This window comes from Molothrus aeneus, chromosome 25, assembly GCF_037042795.1.
Source record: "Molothrus aeneus isolate 106 chromosome 25, BPBGC_Maene_1.0, whole genome shotgun sequence".
Taxonomy (NCBI): domain Eukaryota; kingdom Metazoa; phylum Chordata; class Aves; order Passeriformes; family Icteridae; genus Molothrus; species Molothrus aeneus.
Genome location: NC_089670.1, coordinates 553,330 through 572,875, shown reverse-complemented (window position 1 = coordinate 572,875; position 19,546 = coordinate 553,330). Strand labels below are relative to the sequence as shown.

The following is a 19,546-nucleotide window of genomic DNA, read 5'->3' as shown; positions in this document are numbered from 1 at the left end:
GCTGATCTGAAGATTCCTTTGTTTCTGTTTTGAGAAGGAGTGGCAGAACACTTCAGTGGGTGATGATGATGCTCCTTGTTTTCCACCTACGTGGGATTATCTGTACGTGCATTTCTGTGAGCTCTATAAATACTGGGATAAACAGCAGGATTGGTTTTGGTCCCCATTTCTGTGAGCTCTCTAAATACTGGGATAAACAGCAGGATTGGTTTTGGTCCCCATTTCTGTGAGCTCTCTAAATACTGGGATAAACAGCAGGATTGGTTTTGGTCCCCATTTCTGTGAGCTCTCTAAATACTGGGATAAACAGCAGGATTGGTTTTGGTCCCCATTTCTGTGAGCTCTCTAAATACTGGGATAAACAGCAGGATTGGTTTTGGTCTCCCCGTCACAGCTGAGCAGCTCCCAGGCTGCCGAGGCAAAGGGGGATGCACCCCTGGAAATGCATTTCCAGAAAGGGCTGATTTGCACTGAAGGGAAATTCAAATATGCATTTGAAGGAGGTGAGCTGGAAGAGTTCACAGGAGAGCAGAGCAGGACAAAGAGCAAATATTCCTGCAGGGAAGGGGTGGGCAGGCGGGGTTTCTGAGGGTGTTTGTATTTATAATCACACTTCAAAGCAGCGGGTTCTTGCTGCAAGGAGTAAATAATGAATGGGGATATTTTTAACCTCCTACACAGCCTCTGGGTTTCATCCACGGGAGGATGGCAGCAGACAGAGCCCTGCTGGGGCTGCTGGGGACACGAGAGCCACCCAAAGGTCTCTGTTTGCTCCGGGGGACCCAGAGCGCAGCCTGGGCAGCACACAGGGACAATGATGGGGTGAAAGTGGAAATCAAAGCCTGGGGAGCTCCGAGGAGAGCTGGGGGTGCTCACCTGGAGCAGAGACGGTCCCAGGGAGAGCTCAGAGCCCCTGGCAGGGCCTGAAGGGGCTCCAGGAGGCACTTGGGAAACAGGAGACACAGAGACAGAGGGGACACGGGGACACAGGGAATGCAGGGGACACAGGGAACAGAGGGGACACAGGGAACAGAGGGGACACAGGGGACACAGGGAACAGAGGGGACACAGGGAACAGAGGGGACACAGGGAACAGAGGGGACACGGGGACACAGGGAATGCAGGGGACACAGGGAACAGAGGGGACACAGGGGACACAGGGAATGCAGGGAACACAGGGAACAGAGGGGACACGGGGACACAGGGAATGCAGGGAACACAGGGAACAGAGGGGACACGGGGACACAGGGAATGCAGGGAACAGAGGGAACAGAGGGGACACAGGGAATGCAGGGAACACAGGGAACAGAGGGGACACAGGGAATGCAGGGGACAGAGGCAACAGTAGGGACAGAGGGGACACAGGGAATGCAGGGAACAGAGGGGACACAGGGAACTTGGAAGCCAGGGGATGCAGGGGCACACAGGGGCACAGGGAACAGAGGGGATGCAGGGGCACACAGGGACACAGGGAACACAGGGAACCATCTTCCCCCTGCCCTGCTCCTGGTTTAGCTCTGCTCTCCTGCACTCAGGGCTGTGTCCAGGTGCCTCCCCCAGGACCCTGGCAGGCTGCAGCCAGCCCCGGGCTGCCATGTGCCACTCGTGTGCCATCTCTGGGAGCTCCCAGGAGAGCCGTGCCATCACCTGTGCATTGCCTGCAGCTCAATCCAGGGATTTGCTGCGCCTCTTTTACCTTACCCTGGGGAAGGGATGCTGGTCCAGAGCCCTTTGAAGGCCCTTTGTGCTCCTGGCCCAATTTCTGGGCACAGCTCCCCGGGAGCTGCTGCTGCAGGCTCTGAACTCTGCTGGGCACCCACTGTGCTTTAGCTGAGAAGGAGCAATTGTCCCAATTCCCACAGTGATTGTCCCACCCTGCCGAAATCAAAGGGATATCTCAGTGCTCCCTGCCTGTGGGGAAAGCAGGAACAGGCTTAGGCAGAGGAGGGAAGGTTTAGATTAGAAATTAGGAAGAAATATTGAGGAGAGGAGGCCCTGGAACAGAGAGGCTGTGGGCTGGACACCCCTGTGAATGTCCCAGGCCAGGCTGGACAGGGCTGGGAGCAGCCTGGGACACTGCAAGGTGTCCCTGCCACGGCAGGAGTGGCTCTGGATGAGCTCTAAGGTAATTTCCAACCCAAGACATTGTGGGATTCTCAGATTCCAGGTGCTGCCAGCCTGGTCTGGAATTCCCCAGATTTGCACAAGCAGCTGGAGCAGGAGCTGTGGGGCTGCTGCTTCCTCAGCCTCCCAGGTGATCCTTTTCCTTACAGCTGAGGCAACTTTAAAGCACTTTTACAATTAGAGACTCTATTTTTGTATTTCCTGCCATGCATTTACCAGATCCCCCCCAAGAGCCCCAACAGCACTGAACAAATGGGTCTGACTGGTTCAGGGGGAGCAGGGGTTTGTGCTCCTTTCAGATTGGTGTGAAGGGTTCCCCACTTCTGAGAATCGCCTTGGCCGTTGTTACAACACTTCCCTGTTGTCACTGCCACCTTTCCCAGAGGCTCCTGGCACAGCCTGGCTGGGATCTGTTCCTTTTTGGAGGCTCTGCTGCCTTTGGGAGGCTCTGTTCAATTTTGGACGATCTGTTCCATTTTGGACGCTCTGTTCCCTGTTGTAGGATCTGTTCCCTTTTGGAGGCTCTGTTCCCTGTTGTAGGATCTGTTCCCTGTTGTAGGATCTGTTCCCTTTTGGATGATCTGCTCCCTTTTGGATGATCTGTTCCCTGTTGTAGGATCTGTTCCCTTTTGGAGGCTCTGTTCCCTGTTGTAGGATCTGTTCCCTGTTGTAGGATCTGTTCCCTTTTGGAGGCTCTGTTCCCTTTTGGAGGATCTGTTCCCTGTTGTAGGATCTGTTCCCTTTTGGAGGCTCTGTTCCCTGTTGTAGGATCTGTTCCCTTTTGGAGGCTCTGCTCCCTTTTGGAGGCTCTCTGCTTTCACTCCCTCTCTCTTCCCTCTCCCTTTCTGCCCTGCCTTTAATGAATGACTTGTTGTGTAAATTCAGTCTTCTGTGTTTATTTTAATTTGTCTGCTCCTGATTAAGGAAAAATTTCAGCTCCAACTCCTGGCATTTACTGGGAAGCTCTTTCGAGCCAAGCTTTTAACCCCACGTTCCCAAAGGAACTCAGGGATGCTGGGGCTGCTTCTTTTGCAGTGTCCAGTTTAAAGCTCTGTTCAGGGACCTGGTTCTGGAGAGTGCAGCCTCTGCTAGAAACGCCTGGGTGTTTCCAGCCTGGCACACTCAGATTCCTCAAACAGCCTCCAAATTTCCACAGCAGAAGTGCTTATTACTAACTCAGTATCACATCCAGGATTAAAAGCAACAGCTCCCGAGTGCTGTTTGTGTAAAGATCAGCGCAGGCAGCAGCCTGGGAAGTGATGCAAGGGAAGGATTTGGAGACCTGGGAGAATTCTGTCATCAATTAAAATGCAGCAGAAGAGAATGCTGCAGCCCTTAATGCTGAGGATCTCAGATGTTTTGGTTAATGGAGATGATTTATCTCCACACCTGCACTGACAGCTCTGGAAGGCACTGGGGACTGGCATTTAAAGGTGTCATTGCTTGTTTTTCCTCACGTGCCACTGGAAGCATTTCCTGCTCACAGCACAGCACAGGGGGATCCTCTCAGCCTGTGCCCCTCTGCCATCCATCAAACACCGAACAAATCCTCTTCCTTCTGCCTGAAACCCCCCGTTCTCACTAATGGAGCCTTCAGCACAGGAATGCAGTCAGAATCCTCCCTTCCTCTGGAGCCCCTGTGCTGTGAGCCACAGTCTCTCCAGCAGGTTCCACAGGCTCTGCAGCAGCCAGGGGATCCAGGAGAAGCCCTGGAATGTGGGACAGGCTGGCAAAACCTCTGTGCCTGTGTGGGGGAAAGAGCAGGGGCCCTGTGAGGGCCGCCCAGGGGTCCCAGGGGCTCTGGCACTGCCAGCTCCCCTGGGGCAGAGTGTGGAGGTGCACGAGGGGCAGGTTTGGAGATCAGGGCTCTGCCCGGCCTCAGCAGAGCCACTCTGTCCCCACGGGTCACCCCAAACCTCTCACTGCAGGAAGGGGAGGACGCACTGGAGAGCCAGAGTTGGTGTGGCTGCCCCCAGAGCCACATTGCTGCAGGAAACAGCGGCCATTCCCTCCCAGGCCGCTGCTCTGGGTGCCTCTGTCACCTTTCAGGCTCGTGCTCAGCTTGGCAGGACCTGTAACCCAGCACACTGCCGTCCCTGTGGGCACACCCCTGTCCCTGTGGGCACATCCCTGTCCCTGTGGGCACATCCCTGTCCCTGTGGGCACATCCCTGTCCCTCCCAGCACACCCCTGTCCCTGTGGGCACATCCCTGTCCCTGTGGGCACACCCCTGTCCCTGTGGGCACATCCCCGTCCCTGTGGGCACATCCCTGTCCCTCCCAGCACACCCCTGTCCCTCCCAGCACACCCCTGTCCCTCCCAGCACATCCCTGTCCCTGTGGGCACACCCCTGTCCCTGTGGGCACATCCCCGTCCCTCCCAGCACATCCCTGTCCCTCCCAGCACACCCCTGTCCCTGTGGGCACATCCCTGTCATCGCTACTGGATCCTGGCTCAGTTCCTGCTGTGGGATCACAGTCCCTGCTCAGTGCTGTGGATCCTGGCTCAGTTCCTGCTGTGGGATCACAGTCCCTGCTCAGTGCTGTGGGATCACAGTCCCTGCTCAGTGCTGTGGATCCTGGCTCAGTTCCTGCTGTGGGATCACAGTCCCTGCTCAGTGCTGTGGGATCACAGTCCCTGCTCAGTGCTGTGGATCCCAGCCCAGCTCCTGCTGTGGGATCACAGTCCCTGCTCGCAGGATAATGGGTGGAGAGAGCCTGGAGACGCCTGCTCCGTGAAGCACCAGGGATGGAGCAGATGCATTAAACCCGAGGGGAATTGCTGTGAACAAAGTGCAGGAGCTCCTGCAGCTCGGGGTTATCTGCTGCTTTCATTGCGAACCAGCGGAGCATGGCCAGCTCCATTCATCAGCCTGAGCCCTGCACAGCAGAATTTCCCTGCCCTGATGATGTCCCTCCTCAAAGAGACTCCCAAAAAAGGCAGGCCCCATGCATCTTTCATGGGGCACGGAATAACTCACTCTGCTATCTATAATTCAATCCGAGCTGCAGAGGCTGAGGAGGGAGGGGTTCCAAGGGGGGAGATTTCTCTGCCTGCCTGGAGCCCAAAAACGGCCGCAGGCACAGTGGGGCAGGGAGGGGCAGGGAGGGGGCAGTGCCAGCCCCACCCGGGCTCCCCCAGCTGCCCCCAGGCCGGGAGAGGATGGGGCTGCTGAAAGCACATTTCCACTCCACAGCACAGATGTTCCCAGCCCGTGCCAAGAGAGCGGGAGAGGCTCAAAGAAAGCAAACATTGTCCCAGGGCAGAGCACAGCGAGCAGGGAGGAAGGTTTCTCTTTTTTTTTTTTTTTTTTTTTTTTTTGCTGTTATTATTATCACAATGATTTGGCAGCGTGGAAATGGATTTCTCTGGGGCCTGAGTCAGTTCAGCTCAGATCTATTCAGGATTTTATCCTGAAATCCAAGTGTCTCCCTGGCACAGGGACTCATGTCCATGCCCAGGGCCGTCCTGTCCCCGTGTCTCCCTAATCCAAGCCAACCCCTCCGTGTTTTCGTACCCATCCCGGCTGTCTGCTGTCCCAGGCAGTCCATGCCATGACAACAAGGAATTTTCCAGCACAGGGACCAAGCCTTTCCACCCTTTCCTGGTGTTTGACACTCGGATTTTGCCCACCCCACATTTGCTCTGAAGCTGAAGCAGGAAATGGCAGCTTGAGAGGCAGGAGCTGGAGAGAGCCAGGGGATCCCAAAAAAGGCATTTTAGGGAGAAAGTGCTGACGCAACCCAGCAGTGCCGGATGCTGCAGCGTTGATAAATATTTGATTTAGCCTGAATGGGAAGGCATCACGTTCAGAATGACCTGAAAAAGGGAAGATGACAACTACAGTGCCACTGAAAGGCAGATTGACACGGTGAGCATTCCTGAGGCTCACTCCGGTGTGCAAACTGCCTTGAATTGGAATGAACTGGAGTTACCTGTGGGAAAGGCACCTCTGCCTGCTCCGGGCCGGGGGGGATGCACTGACAGCCACGGGATGCCTCTGCCTGTGCCTGGAAAGGCCCTGATTCAGTTTACAGCCGTTGGCTGATGTGTGCTGTCAGAATCCTGCACTGACATCACAGGGAGCAGCTGGGGGGGCTGGCAGGATCCCGGGATAAAGGCTTTCACTACCCTAACTTCCTGATCCTGGCAGCATTGGAGTTTTTGGCAGGACTGAGTTCACTCTCTCGTTTTAGAGCCATTTCCCTCGGCTGTGTTTGTCAGCTCTCCCTTCCCATCCCTCCCCCTCTAACAAACACCAGGTTCTGACCCAACCTGCGTTCAGCTCCTGCCTCTGGACTCTCCCCTCCCCTCGCTCCTTTCCAGGCTTCTCCTCCCTTTCCTTGAGGAGTTGCTTTGGGTTTCTGGCTGCCCTGAGCTCTGCAGGAGCCCTGCCCGGGCTCCCTCTCCCTCCCTGCACCGCAGCTCTGGCTCGCGTGGGATGCTCGGGGCTCCAGTGTGCAGCCAAAAGCGGCCACAGAGGAACAACAAGTGCTTTTCTCCTCAGTGAGCCCGGAGCTGCTCTAGATAAACCCGTTCTGCCCACGCTGCATGAGGCACAACCTGCCCTTGTTAGAGGATGCAGCCGGGAAAGGCCCCGCAGCCCCTGAGCGCTCTGGCAGATCCCAGTTCCCATCTCCTGGGGTCTGCACTGGGGTTTGCAGTGGAGGGTGCTGGAGCAGGGCCAGGAACCTGCCAGGCATCCCAGGGAACACTCTGTGCATGGATTGGCACCTTTGGATAGGAGCAGGGAGCCTGGTGTTAAGGATGCTTTCCCAATTTTATTTATTGGCTTTGTAATGATGGATTTCACAGCTCTGGCCAGGAGGATGCTGAGAAATGAGCTCCAGCAGTGGACGCAGAGTCAGACCAGGAGTCAAACCTCTGAGCCTGGGGGGGTTTGTAGATGGAATTTCAGCTCAGCCCAGACTTCCCCAAGCGCTGGCCCAGCGAGAGCCCCGGCAGTGCCAGCAGCTTTCCTCAGGCAGCCTGGGAGCCCCCACGGTGCAGGTGGGGCTCTGCGGGGCCAGGAGCTGCCCTGAGCCCCTGCCCTGCATCCCTCAGCCCAGAGCAGCTCCCCGGGCACAAGGACCACCCCCGGCAGGGCTGATCCATCCCCATTCCCACCTGCCCAGGAGGAGCAGGAGGCTGAGTGTCCGGGCTGGCCCCAGGGTGGCTCCGGGTGGGAGCTGCAGTCCCCACAAGGCAGTGGCTCCCTCGGAGGGCTGGCAGGGGGCAGGGCTGACCCCAGCCAGGCTCGCAGGGGACATCCCGTGCCAACCAGAGCTGGCTGTGGCCGGCAGGAAACTTCGGCTGGGCTCAATCCTCAATCCTGTCTGGATCAGCAGCTCCTGAGCCCGGCGGAGCCGTCCCTGGGGATGCACGGGCGGCTGATCCCGCTCCATCTGCTCAGCATCGGCAGCTAGATTTAGCCTGAGATCACTCCAGGGGCAGCACACGGCCCTGTGCCCGATCCGTGCCCGCCACCCCCGCCTGGCATCCCCTGGGAGGTCACCGTGCTGTCACCACTCCCGAGCTCACAGCCCGGCCCAGGGACACCTGCCCTGAGGGGAGGAGGGACCGTGACATCCAACAGCACCTCCTGACCCCTTCTTCTGTCACCGTGCTCCACCTCCCGAACCCCAAACCGACACCAGCGTGTGGTGCCAGACAGTGTGGGGCAGCAGGAGGCGGCCAAAGGCTCTGGACTCTGCCAGCACTGGGCTGGAAACCCCCGTTTTGTGACTCTGTGTGCAGGAACTGTCATTATGTCCCCAAACCTCGCTGCGGAGGTGACCATCGTGCCGCTATCAGCCCAGCGCGCCCAGAGCAGGCGGAACCGGGGCGTCCCCGATGCCGCTGTGACACCTGAGGCGATGCTGAGGGCAGCAGGGCAGCACTCGGGGCGCGGGGACGGCACTGCCGGGAAAGCGGCGGAGGGGACAGAGGGGGGCTCACCGCGGCTGCCTCGGCCGGGCGGTGCCGGGGTGACGCTGGGGACACCGGGGCAGGCGGGGCACGGCCGCCGGCGGCGCCTCCCCGCTCCCCCCGCCTCCGCTCCGCTCCCTCTTCCTCCTCCTCCTCCTCCTCCTCCCGTCTCCCTCTCCCGAGCCAGCCCGGCCGGGGGAGGAGCCGGCCGCGCACAAAACCTCCCGCCCGGCCCCTCCGGGCCCCGCAGCGGCACCGGCACCGGCGGCGCCCAGCGCCCGCCCGGGGCCATGCGCGCCGCGGCGGGGCCGGGGCCGGCGGGGCCGGGGCAGGGCGGCGGCCGCCCGCGGCCATGAGCGCGGCGGGGCCGGGCGGCGGCCCCGGGCGGCGGCGGCGGGCGGGGGGCGGCGGGGCGAGCCCGGCGGGGCGGCCGCGGGCGGGGGGCGGGCGGCGGCGGCGGGCGCTGCGCTCGCTGGGCAGCCTGGCCGGGCGGCTGCTCCGCACCTGGGCGCGCCTGGCCGGGGGCCGCGGAGGCCGCCGCGCCGCCCCCGAGGATGACGAGGGCGGATTCCGGGGGGGGTCGCGGCGGCGGCTCGGCGGGGCGGCCCCGGCGGCGGCCCCGGGGGGCGAGGCGGGAGCGGGCGGCCCCGGGGAGCGGCCGCCGGGCGCGCAGGGGCTGCGGAACCACGGCAACACCTGCTTCATGAACGCCGTGGTGCAGTGCCTGAGCAACACGGCGCCGCTGGCCGAGCGCCTGGCGCTGGGCCGGTACCGCGCCCGCGGAGAGGTCACGCAGCGGCTGGCGGCCCTGGTCCGTGCGCTCTGGACCCGCGAGTACACCCCGCAGCTCTCCGCCGAGTTCAAGGTACCGAGCGGCCCCCGCCCCGCGGCCCCGGCGCGGCCCCGGCCCCAGCGGCATCCTCAGCAGCACCGGCACAGCCGGCTCACAGCACCCGGCACACCCCGCTCACAGCCCCCTCCAGCCCCCCGAACCCACTGCCACCCTTCCCAGCCCCCCGAACCCACTGCCACCCTTCCTAACGCCCCCAAACCCCCAGAACCCTTCCCAGCTCACATCAGCTGCTCCCCTGCCCCACCCTCCCGTGGACCCTGCCCTGCCAGACACCCCCAGCCCTGCTGCTGTCACCTCCCTCTGGCCTGGCCCCTGTCCCCGGAGCCCCCGGGGTGGGTGAGCTGCCAGCCCCGGCCGTGCCCAGAGCCCTGAGGCTGAGCTGGAGCCAGCTGGGATCACGGGGAAGGCAGGATGTTGTCCCAGGAGCCAAATTCAGTGGCCTCAGGCTCTGTCCCTGAGTGTGTCACAGCTCTGCCAGTGTGCCAGGGGACAGGGTGCCAGGGGCATTGCAGCATGGCCAGCCCGGCATCGCAGCTCCCCACGCTCAGGGACACGTGTCCCCTGCCCGAGTGACATTTCCTCGGTGCTGCCAAGAAACTGAACTTTGCAAAGTGCCCGGGGGAGCTCCCGGGCGGCCGAGCCCCGCCCTGGGATGCGCTACACGGGGTTGGTGCCATCGGAGCGCTCGGGGCAGGTGGGACCCGAGGGTCCCCATGGCTGGACCTGCCCATCTGCACTTCATTCACTTCATTGCGGTTTTCCCTGTGTCCCCTCCTGGCCGCTGGAAGCTGGGACACCACAGAGCCTCTGTCTCTGCCCCCACTGCTCTGCTGGCCCCTGGCGTGGCCGTGATGTCCCTGCAGAGGCAGGACAGGGCAGAGGCTGTTCCAGGGATGGTGTTGGGGTGGGTGCTGAGCGTGACCCCGTTGATCAGCGCCCGCCCCGCCCGTGTCTTGCAGAACATCGTCTCCAAGCACAGCTCGCAGTTCCGGGGCAATGCTCAGCACGACGCGCTCGAGTTCCTGCTCTGGCTGCTGGACCGAATGCACGAGGACCTGGGCGCCGCCTCCCCGGCCCAGCAGAGCCGCGGCCCCACGCAGGTGGGTGCCCCCGGCTCGGGGGAGGCGTTCAGGCCAGGTCTGGGACCAAGGACACCGGGATGCGGTGCCAGGCGATGGATGGAGCCGGGCCCCGCCCCGGAGGGGATGGGGATGCTGCGGTTCGCGGTGGGAGCCGAGTGCTGCGGGGCCGGCAGGGGTCGGGGTGCTGGGAGAGTGGGGTGTGGGCAGGAGCCCATCCAGCTGAGCATCCCGGCTCTAGGGGCATCCTGGTCCTTGGATGAGGAGGAGATGCAGCCCCCCCGTCTCTCCCTGCCTCCAGCTAAACCCGCTGTAATTACAGCTCGGCGGCTTTGCTGCTGGCAAAATGAGTAATTAAGTCTTCTTCAATCCATCTGCGCTCAGGCATTGCCCTGGCCCTGGCCCTGGCCCTGGTCCTCCCTGCCTCCTCCTGCCTCCTCCTGCCGGCTCCTTCCCGGCTCCTTCCCTGCTCCTTCCCCGCCTGCTCCTGCCCGCTGGGCGCCGCCTGTTGCAGGAGATGGATTTGAGCTGTTGCTGTTTGACCCATGAGCTCAGCCCAGCACTGAGCTGTCCCCACGCTGGGGGTGACACCCAGCCCAGCACTGAGCTGTCCCCGCTTTGGGGTGACACCCAGCCCAGCACTGAGCTGTCCCCACGCTGGGGGTGACACCCAGCCCAGCATTGAGCTGTCCCTGCTTTGGGGGTGACACCCAGCCCAGCATTGAGCTGTCCCTGCTTTGGGGGTGACACCTGGCCCAGCACTGAGCTGTCCCTGCTTTGGGGTGACACCCAGCCCAGCACTGAGCTGTCCCTGCTTTGGGGGTGACACCTGGCCCAGCACTGAGCTGTCCCTGCTTTGGGGTGACACCCAGCCCAGCACTGAGCTGTCCCTGCTTTGGGGTGACACCCGGCCCAGCCTCCAGCACTGTCCCAGGGACAGCCTGGCTGTGGTGCCCATCTCCAGCACCTCTGGAGAGGCTTTGCTGCCTGGCCAGGGCCCTGCTGCCATCCCTGCCCCCACCTGAGCTGTCCTCAGCCCTGCCACCTTCCCTGGGACATTTGGATGCCCCAGGCTTTTTGGGGGAGCCCGGCAGCTCCCATTAAATGTCAGTGCCCATGTGTGCCATGAGCTGTGGTGTGACACTGCCTGTGTCACCTGGAGGCTGTGTCACCTGGAGGCTGTGCCACCTGGAGGCTGTGTCACCTGGCTCTAGGGAGGGGACCCTTGGTGTGTCCCTCAGCACCTGCGGTTTTGCCTGGCACCCCCCAGTTTTGGCTCCTTTTTTGGCGATGCCACCCAAGTGGCACTCACGTGCCCTGTCCTTGGGGAGGGATGCCCAGCAGGGGTGGGACCCCAATAAATGTCTGGGGTGAGGGGGGACCAAAGTGGGCACCAAGGCTTGGCTGCCAGGAGGAGGAGGCACCCCTTGGGTTTTTGGGGAATTCTGGGGGCCCTGTAGGGCACAGACACCATCCAGGTCCCCTCTCAGCCACTCCAGATGGACCCCAGTGCCAGCCAGACCGTCAGGACACGTCAGGCTCAGCAGGACCTGGTGCCAGCAGATGGCATTGAGGAAAATCCACCTCTCGGCCAAAATCCTCAGTGATTTTCAATCTTACTCATGGAGACACCAGAAAGTCACTGTCTTACCCCAGAACAGCCCAGGTTTTTTACTGACACTGCCTGGAGGGCACAGCAGTGCCAGGCAGGCAGGTGCCAGAGTCTCTTTGGCATCACTTTCAGCCCATCCTCGTGCCATGGGGACACCAAAGCTGGGCTTGGATCCCTAGGACGTGTCCCTGACCGCCTGAAGGACACGCCCCTCACCCCGTCACCTCACTCAGCACTTGTCTCTTGCCCCTGCAGCCTGGCAAGGACGGGAGCAGCAGTGGCAGCAGGTCCCCCCCAGGCACCCAGCACCCCCGTGGGCAGAGCTTTGTGCAGAGCCACTTCCAGGCCCAGTACAGGTCAGTGGGGCACAGATCCTGCACAGGGGGCTTTGGCCTTCTGTGAGCCCTGGGTGGGCTCAGGGAAGGGATGAAACGGGGAGGATCTCCATCCATCCATCCATCCATCCATCCATCCATCCATCCATCCATCCATCCATCCATCCTTCCATCATCCATCCATCCTTCCATCCATGCATCATCCATCCATCCATCCATCATCCATCCATCATCCATCCATCATCCATCCATCCATCCATCCATCCATCCATCCATCCATCCATCCTTCCATCATCCATCCATCCATCCATCCATCCATCATCCATCCATCCATCCATCATCCATCCATCATCCATCCATCATCCATCCATCCATCCATCCATCCATCCATCCATCCATCCATCCATCCATCCATCATCCATCCATCCATCATCCATCATCCATCCATCCATCATCCATCCATCCATCATCTATCCATCATCCATCCATCCATCCATCATCCATCCATCATCCATCCATCATCCATCCATCCATCCATCCATCCATCCATCCATCCATCCATCCATCCATCCATCCATCCATCATCCATCCATCCATCCATCCATCCATCCATCATCCATCCATCCATCCATCATCCATCCATCATCCATCCATCATCCATCCATCCATCCATCCATCCATCCATCCATCCATCCATCCATCCATCATCCATCCATCATCCATCCATCCATCCATCCATCCATCCATCATCCATCCATCATCCATCCATCATCCATCCATCATCCATCCATCCATCCATCCATCCATCATCCATCCATCCATCATCCATCATCCATCCATCCATCCATCCATCCATCCATCCATCCATCCATCCATCATCCATCCATCATCCATCCATCCATCCATCCATCATCCATCCATCATCCATCCATCCATCCATCATCCATCCATCCATCCATCCATCCATCCATCCATCCATCCATCCATCCATCCATCATCCATCCATCCATCCATCATCCATCCATCATCCATCCATCCATCCATCCATCCATCCATCCATCCATCCATCCATCATCCATCCATCCATCATCCATCCATCCATCCATCCATCCATCCATCCATCCATCCATCCATCATCCATCCATCCATCCATCCATCCATCCATCCATCCATCATCCATCCATCATCCTTCCATCCATCCATCCATCCATCCATCATCCATCCATCCATCCATCCATCCATCCATCATCCATCATCCATCCATCATCCATCCATCCATCCATCCATCCATCATCCATCCATCCATCATCCATCATCCATCCATCCATCCATCCATCCATCCATCCATCCATCCATCCATCATCCATCATCCATCCATCATCCATCCATCCATCCATCCATCCATCCATCCATCCATCCATCATCCATCCATCCATCCATCATCCATCCATCCATCCATCCATCCATCCATCCATCCATCCATCCATCCATCATCCATCCATCCATCCATCATCCATCCATCATCCATCCATCCATCTATCCATCCATCCATCCATCCATCCATCATCCTTCCATCCATCCATCCATCCATCCATCCATCCATCCATCCATCCATCCATCCATCCATCATCCATCCATCCATCCATCATCCATCCATCCATCCTCCATCCATCCATCATCCATCCATCCATCCATCCATCCATCCATCCATCCATCCATCCATCCATCCATCCATCATCCATCCATCATCCATCCATCCATCATCCATCCATCCATCCATCCATCCATCCATCCATCCATCCATCCATCCATCCATCCACCCCAGCCATCGCAGCTCCTTCCTCTACAAACAGTCGAAAGTTGTCCAAGGCCAGGTTGGACAGGGTTGGAGTGACCTGCTCCAGTGTCAGTGTCCCCTGCCCATGGTGCTGTCCCTGCCCACAGTGGGGTCCCTTTCCAGACCTGCCTGGCACTCATGGCATGCTCAGGCCACCCTGTCCCCAAGCCACGGCACTGCAGGCAGCAGGGGACACATCTGGCATCACAAGCCCTGCCTCCTCTCTCAATTAATCCCTCGTCCTATATATGCAAAAGGCACTTTAATTATCCCTGTTCCACGTGCCAGAGCCGTCTGTGCGCTGAAGGATTATTAATTCGTGTGGCTGTTTCCCAGGGAGCTCAGTGGCTCTTCAAGGTGACAAATAACGAGGACTTGGGATTTTGCTTTGGATTTTAATTCATTTTCCCCCTTTTTGTTGAACAAAAAAGGCAGTGGAAAAAAAAAATTAACCCCCTCTAAAAACCCCAAAACACAGAAAACAAATCAAAAAACCCAACCAATCCTCCCCCCAAGAAAACAGAATTAAGAAGAATCAGCAGTCAGTGGCTGTTGGTATCTGGGATGATGAATTTGGGATGTGGTGTCTGGGACGATGGATTTGGTGTGTGGTGTCTGGGATGACGGATCTGGGATGGTGCATTTGGGCTGTGGTACCTGGGATGGTGCATTTGGGCTGTGGTACCTGGGATGGTGCATTTGGGCTGTGGTACCTGGGATGATGGATCTGGGCTGTGGTACCTGGGATGATGGATCTGGGCTGTGGTACCTGGGATGATGGATCTGGGCTGTGGTACCTGGGATGGTGGATTTGGGCTGTGGTACCTGGGATGGTGGATTTGGGCTGTGGTACCTGGGATGATGGATCTGGGCTGTGATACCTGGGATGGTGGATTTGGGCTGTGGTACCTGGGATGGTGGATTTGGGCTGTGGTACCTGGGATGATGGATCTGGGCTGTGGTACCTGGGATCAGCCCCAGGGCGGGCTCTCGGGGGCCGTGCCCGCTGTGCTGACACTGCCCATCCATCTGCCAGGTCCTCCCTGACGTGCCCTCACTGCCTGAAGCAGAGCAACACCTTCGACCCCTTCCTGTGCATCTCCCTGCCCATCCCGCTGCGCCAGACCAGGTGAGCCCGCGGGACGGCAGCTCCGAGCAGAGCAATTTGCATTGGTTGGGGTAAATAACGAACGCGGAGGCGGCGGCAGCCCCGGGGCAGGCGGCAGCGGTGCCCGGTGGGTGTGTGCCATGCGGGGCTGCCCCGGCGGTGCTGAGCCGTGTCTCCGACGTGTCCCCGCCGTGTCCCCAGGGCTCTGAACGTCACTCTGGTGCTGCAGTGTGAGCGCTGGCGCTTCGTGCGGGTGGGCCTGGCCGTGCCGCTGCTGGGCACCGTGGCCGACCTGCGGGAGATGGTGGCGCGGGAGGGCCGCGTCCCCGCCGAGCAGGTAACGGGGCGGGCGGGGGGCGAGGAGAGCGGAGCGGGGAGCAGGGTGCGGGGAGCGGGGTGCGGGGAGCGGAGCGGGGAGCGGAGCGGAGAGCGGAGCGGAGAGCGGAGCAGGGCGCGGGGAGCGGAGCGGGGCGCGGGGTGCGGAGAAGGGAGCGGAGAGCGAGGAGCGGAGCGGGAGCGGAGCGGGGAGCGGGGAGAGGAGCGGGGAGCGGGGAGAGGAGCGGGGAGCGGAGAGCGAGGAGCGGAGAGCGAGGAGCGGAGAGCGGGGCCGGCCCCGCGGTGCTGATGAGCGCCCGTCCCGCAGGTGATCCTGGCCGAGGTGTCCCCGCGGGGCCTCCTGCGCTCCCTGTCCGACCCCGAGGCGCTGCGGGCGGCCGGCGAGGCCGCGCCCGTCTACGCCTTCCAGCCGCCGCCCGCCCGGCGCGCAGGTACCGCCCCGCGCCGATTGGCTGCGGCTGCCGGCCCGCCCCGCGCCGATTGGCTGCGGCTGCCGGCCCGCCCCGCGCCGATTGGCTGACAGCTCCCGGGCTGTGCTGGGATTGGCGCTGGGCGGGGGGGCGGCAAGGACCCTGTGATTGGCGGGAGGCCGTGGATCCCTCGCTGTGATTGGTGGGAGGAAGTGGATCCCTCACTGTGATTGGCGGGAGGCCGCGCATCCCTCGCTGGGATTGGTGGTGCAGTGGATCCTCACTGCTGTGATTGGTGCAGCTGCACCCCACTGGGAATGGGGGAGGCAGTTTCTGCTGGGATTGGTGGAAATGGATCTCTTTGACTGGGATTGGTGGGAGCTGTGTCCTCTCTGCTGGGATTGGTGGGACCGGTGGTGCTGGGCAGGCCTGTGGCACTAATTAGCCCAGTGCTAACGAGAGCCCCTTGTTTCCCTCATTCCTCAGGGTGTCCCCGCAGCCTCCCCACGTCCCCTGCAGCACCACGGCCGGAGGGGCCTCGCCTGCTGCCCAGCGCCGCCCGCTCCTCTGACTGCCTGCACCGCGCGCCCGGCGGCCGCATCCTGCTGCTGCTCTGCAACACGGCGGGCACGGGGCCGCAGCTCGCCAGGTACTGCCACCTGCCTGGCACCTGCCTGCCTGCTGCCTGCCTGCTGCCTGCCACCTGCCTGTCACCCTGTCCTGCCTCCTGCCTGCCACCCTGTCATGCCCACTCCCACCCGTGTGACACCCAGCCCTGTGTCCCTGCTGCCTGTGCCCAGGTTCGGGCCGCCGCTGGTGCTGCGGGAGGAGCGCGGTGTCTCCTGGGAGCAGCTGCAGCAGAACATCCTGGCCCAGCTGAGGGGGGTCCTGCGGGGAGAGGTCCGGCCACAGGTGAGCCCAGGGAACAGCCCTGTCCCCTCAAAGCCATCAGAATTTGGGGGCTGGTTTTGCCCCGTGTCCCAAGGCCTGGCTTGGACAGGTGCTGCTGCTGGGCAGGGGATCCCTGTCCCCTGGTGACCCCACAGTCCCCTCTCCCCTCACAGGGCACGGGAGCCCTTTTCCGGATCCGCCTGGCCGGGGGCTCGACCCCCTGCACCTACCTGTCCCCTCAGGATCCCCGTCCTCTCTGCCACCCTGCCATCGACAGGTAAGGGGCTGCAGGGACAGGACTGTCCCCAGGACATCCCCTCAAGCCCTGGGGGTGGTTAGTGGCATCACCATGAGTGGGCACAGTGTCCCTGTGCATGTGTTGTCGCCATGGGTGGCCAGTGGTGACACCTTGAGTGGCCACAGTGGTGGTCACTCTGCTGCCCCAGCACTGGGGCCCCGGCCCAGCGTTCCCCCTGTGGGAGGTGGTGGCTGTCCCTGCCTGCCACCACGGGCTGGCAAGGAGGTGTTCCCATGGGGACAGGGGTTCTGGGGACATCTCACCCTGTCCTCCCCTCAGGGCCCTGCAGCTGTGTGGGGCCGGGGGCCCTCCCCACGTGAGGCTGACAGTGGAGTGGGACACGAGCACCAAAGAGCGGTGAGTCCCCTGTGCCCGGGCTGGGGGGACGCCCTGGCACTCGGGTCACCCTCACTGGTGCCACGTCCCCCCCAGGCTGTTTGGGAGCATCCAGGAGGAGGTGGTGCAGGACGCAGAGAGCGTGCGGCAGCAGCAGCAGGCACACGGACAGCAGCACAGCTGCACCCTGGACGAGTGCTTCCAGCTCTACACCAAGGAGGAGCAGGTAGGGGCACCTCGGCAGGCCCACCCCTGGCACAGGGGCTGCGGGCGCTTGCAGCGCTGGGGGGGGCTGTGGAGCTGCCGGGGGTGACAGGGAGGGAGGGAGGTGTCCCTGACGTGGTGTCCCCAGCTGGCCCCGGACGATGCCTGGCGCTGCCCGCACTGCAAGGTGCCCCAGCAGGGCACGGTGAAGCTCAGCCTGTGGACGCTGCCCGACATCCTCATCATCCACCTGAAGCGCTTCCGGCAGGTGGCCGAGCAGCGGCACAAGCTCACCACGCTGGTGAGGTTCCCGCTGCGGGGGCTGGACATGGCCCCGCACGTGGCACAGCGGGGCCAGCCCGGGGGGCAGCTCCTGGGGCGCTGGGCGCCCTGGCAGCCGCCCCTGCGCCTGCCCCCGGGCTGCCCCCGCGACCACCTGTACGACCTGTACGCCGTCTGCAACCACCACGGCAGCATGCAGGGCGGCCACTACACCGGTGAGCGGGGACACGGGGGACGGGGGGTACAATGGGGGTGTCGTGGGGCAGGGCGGGGCAGGGGGCAGCCGGGGGGCAGGGGACATGCAGGATGGCATTGCAGCCACCCCAGAGCACCGGGAAGTGTACCCCAGCACCGCCCCACTCCCCTGGTGTTTCCCTGCACCCCGGGGCCAGGGGCATCCCGGGACAGAGCCCCCGTCCCCGCTCACCCCGTGCCCCCTCGCCCCCAGCGTTCTGCTGCAACGCCCTGGACGGGCGCTGGTACAGCTACGACGACAGCCGGGTGGAGTGGGTGCGCGAGGCCGAGGTGAGCACCCGCAGCGCCTACATCCTGTTCTACCAGCGCCGCCGCGCCGCCGGCTCCGGCACGGGTGAGCCCCAAATCTCTGACCCCGCACCCCGGCACTGCCGTGTGCTCACCCACAGCCCTAGGTGTGACCCACACCCGGGTGCTCACGCCTGTCTCTGCCCCCTGCACACGTGTGCACACAGCCCTGCTGCGCCATCTCTACGCGTGTGCTCCCTCCCCCCCAGCCCACCCTGTCCCATCCCCTGCTCACCCCCAGCCCACCCTGTCCCACCCCCGGCTCACTCCCACCCCACCCTGTCCCATCCCCGGCTCACTCCCACCCCACCCTGTCCCATCCCCTGCTCACCCCCAGCCCACCCTGTCCCACCCCCGGCTCACTCCCAGCCCACCCTGTCCCATCCCCGGCTCACTCCCACCCCACCCTGTCCTACCCCCGGCTCACCCCCAGCCCACCCTGTCCCACCCCCGGCTCACTCCCAGCCCACCCTGTCCCATCCCCGGCTCACTCCCACCCCACCCCGTCCCACCCCCGGCTCAGCCCCAGCCCACCCTGTCCCACTCCCGGCTCACTCCCACCCCACCCTGTCCCACCCCCGGCTCACTCCCACCCCACCCTGTCCCACCCCCGGCTCACTCCCACCCCACCCTGTCCCACTCCCGGCTCACTCCCAGCCCACTCTGTCCCACCCCCGGCCCTCGCCCCGCTCCCCACGCTGGGTCCCCCCGGGCGGTGCCCCCGGCCCACGCCCGCCGCTCCCCATAGGCTCCGCCGCCACCGCGGGGCACTGGGTGTTCCGCCTGGCCGCCTCCGAGCCCCGCACCGACCCCGACTGCTCGGGCTCCGTCGGCGCCCCGGAGAACGGTGAGGCTCAGGATGCCCGGCCCCCGGTGCCCGCCGCGCCCCCCGCCCGCCCTGACCGTGGTTTCCCCGCAGGCGGGTTCGAGGCGCGGCCGCCGGTGCGGGGTCTGCAGGGGCTGCACGGTCGCAGCCTCAGCGTCCGGACCGCCCCGGCCGCACCCCCGGGACAGGGGGAGCCGGGCCCCCCCCGCGCCCCCCGACGGCTCCGCCGGGCCGCTAGCGCCGAGGGGACCCCGCGCCGGCCGCCCCCGGGTGCCGGCAGCCCCGGGGCCGCGGGGCCGCGGGGGGACGCGGGTGTCGCCCCGGGCCGCTGCCCCCCCGGCCCCTCGGCGCTGGGGCGGTCGCGGAGCTCGGCCAGCCTGCCCCCCCGGGCCGAGGCGGGGCTGCGCAGATCCGCCTCGCTGGGCAGGGCCGCGGCGGGGCCGCTCCTGGCCGCCCGCGGCGCCCCCGGGGCCGCCCTGCAGCGGGGCCGGCAGCTCCCCGGGCCCCTGCGCCCCTCGGCCGTGCCCGAGTCCAGCTTCTGAGC

General features: G+C 62.8%; 1 protein-coding gene across 1 annotated transcript; it reads left to right on the top strand.

Moving 5' to 3' along the window:
• The first annotated feature begins 8,404 nt into the window (after positions 1-8,404).
• On the top strand, positions 8,405-19,544 carry USP43 (ubiquitin specific peptidase 43). Its single transcript, XM_066565519.1, has 15 exons — positions 8,405-8,917; positions 9,865-10,005; positions 11,852-11,952; positions 14,805-14,897; positions 15,078-15,213; positions 15,520-15,643; positions 16,109-16,271; positions 16,423-16,534; positions 16,687-16,790; positions 17,091-17,168; positions 17,244-17,373; positions 17,500-17,848; positions 18,082-18,222; positions 18,925-19,023; positions 19,096-19,544. The coding sequence occupies exons 1-15, from the start codon at positions 8,405-8,407 to the stop codon at positions 19,542-19,544; spliced, it is 2,733 nt and encodes a 910-aa protein (XP_066421616.1).
• The last annotated feature ends 2 nt before the right edge of the window (positions 19,545-19,546 follow it).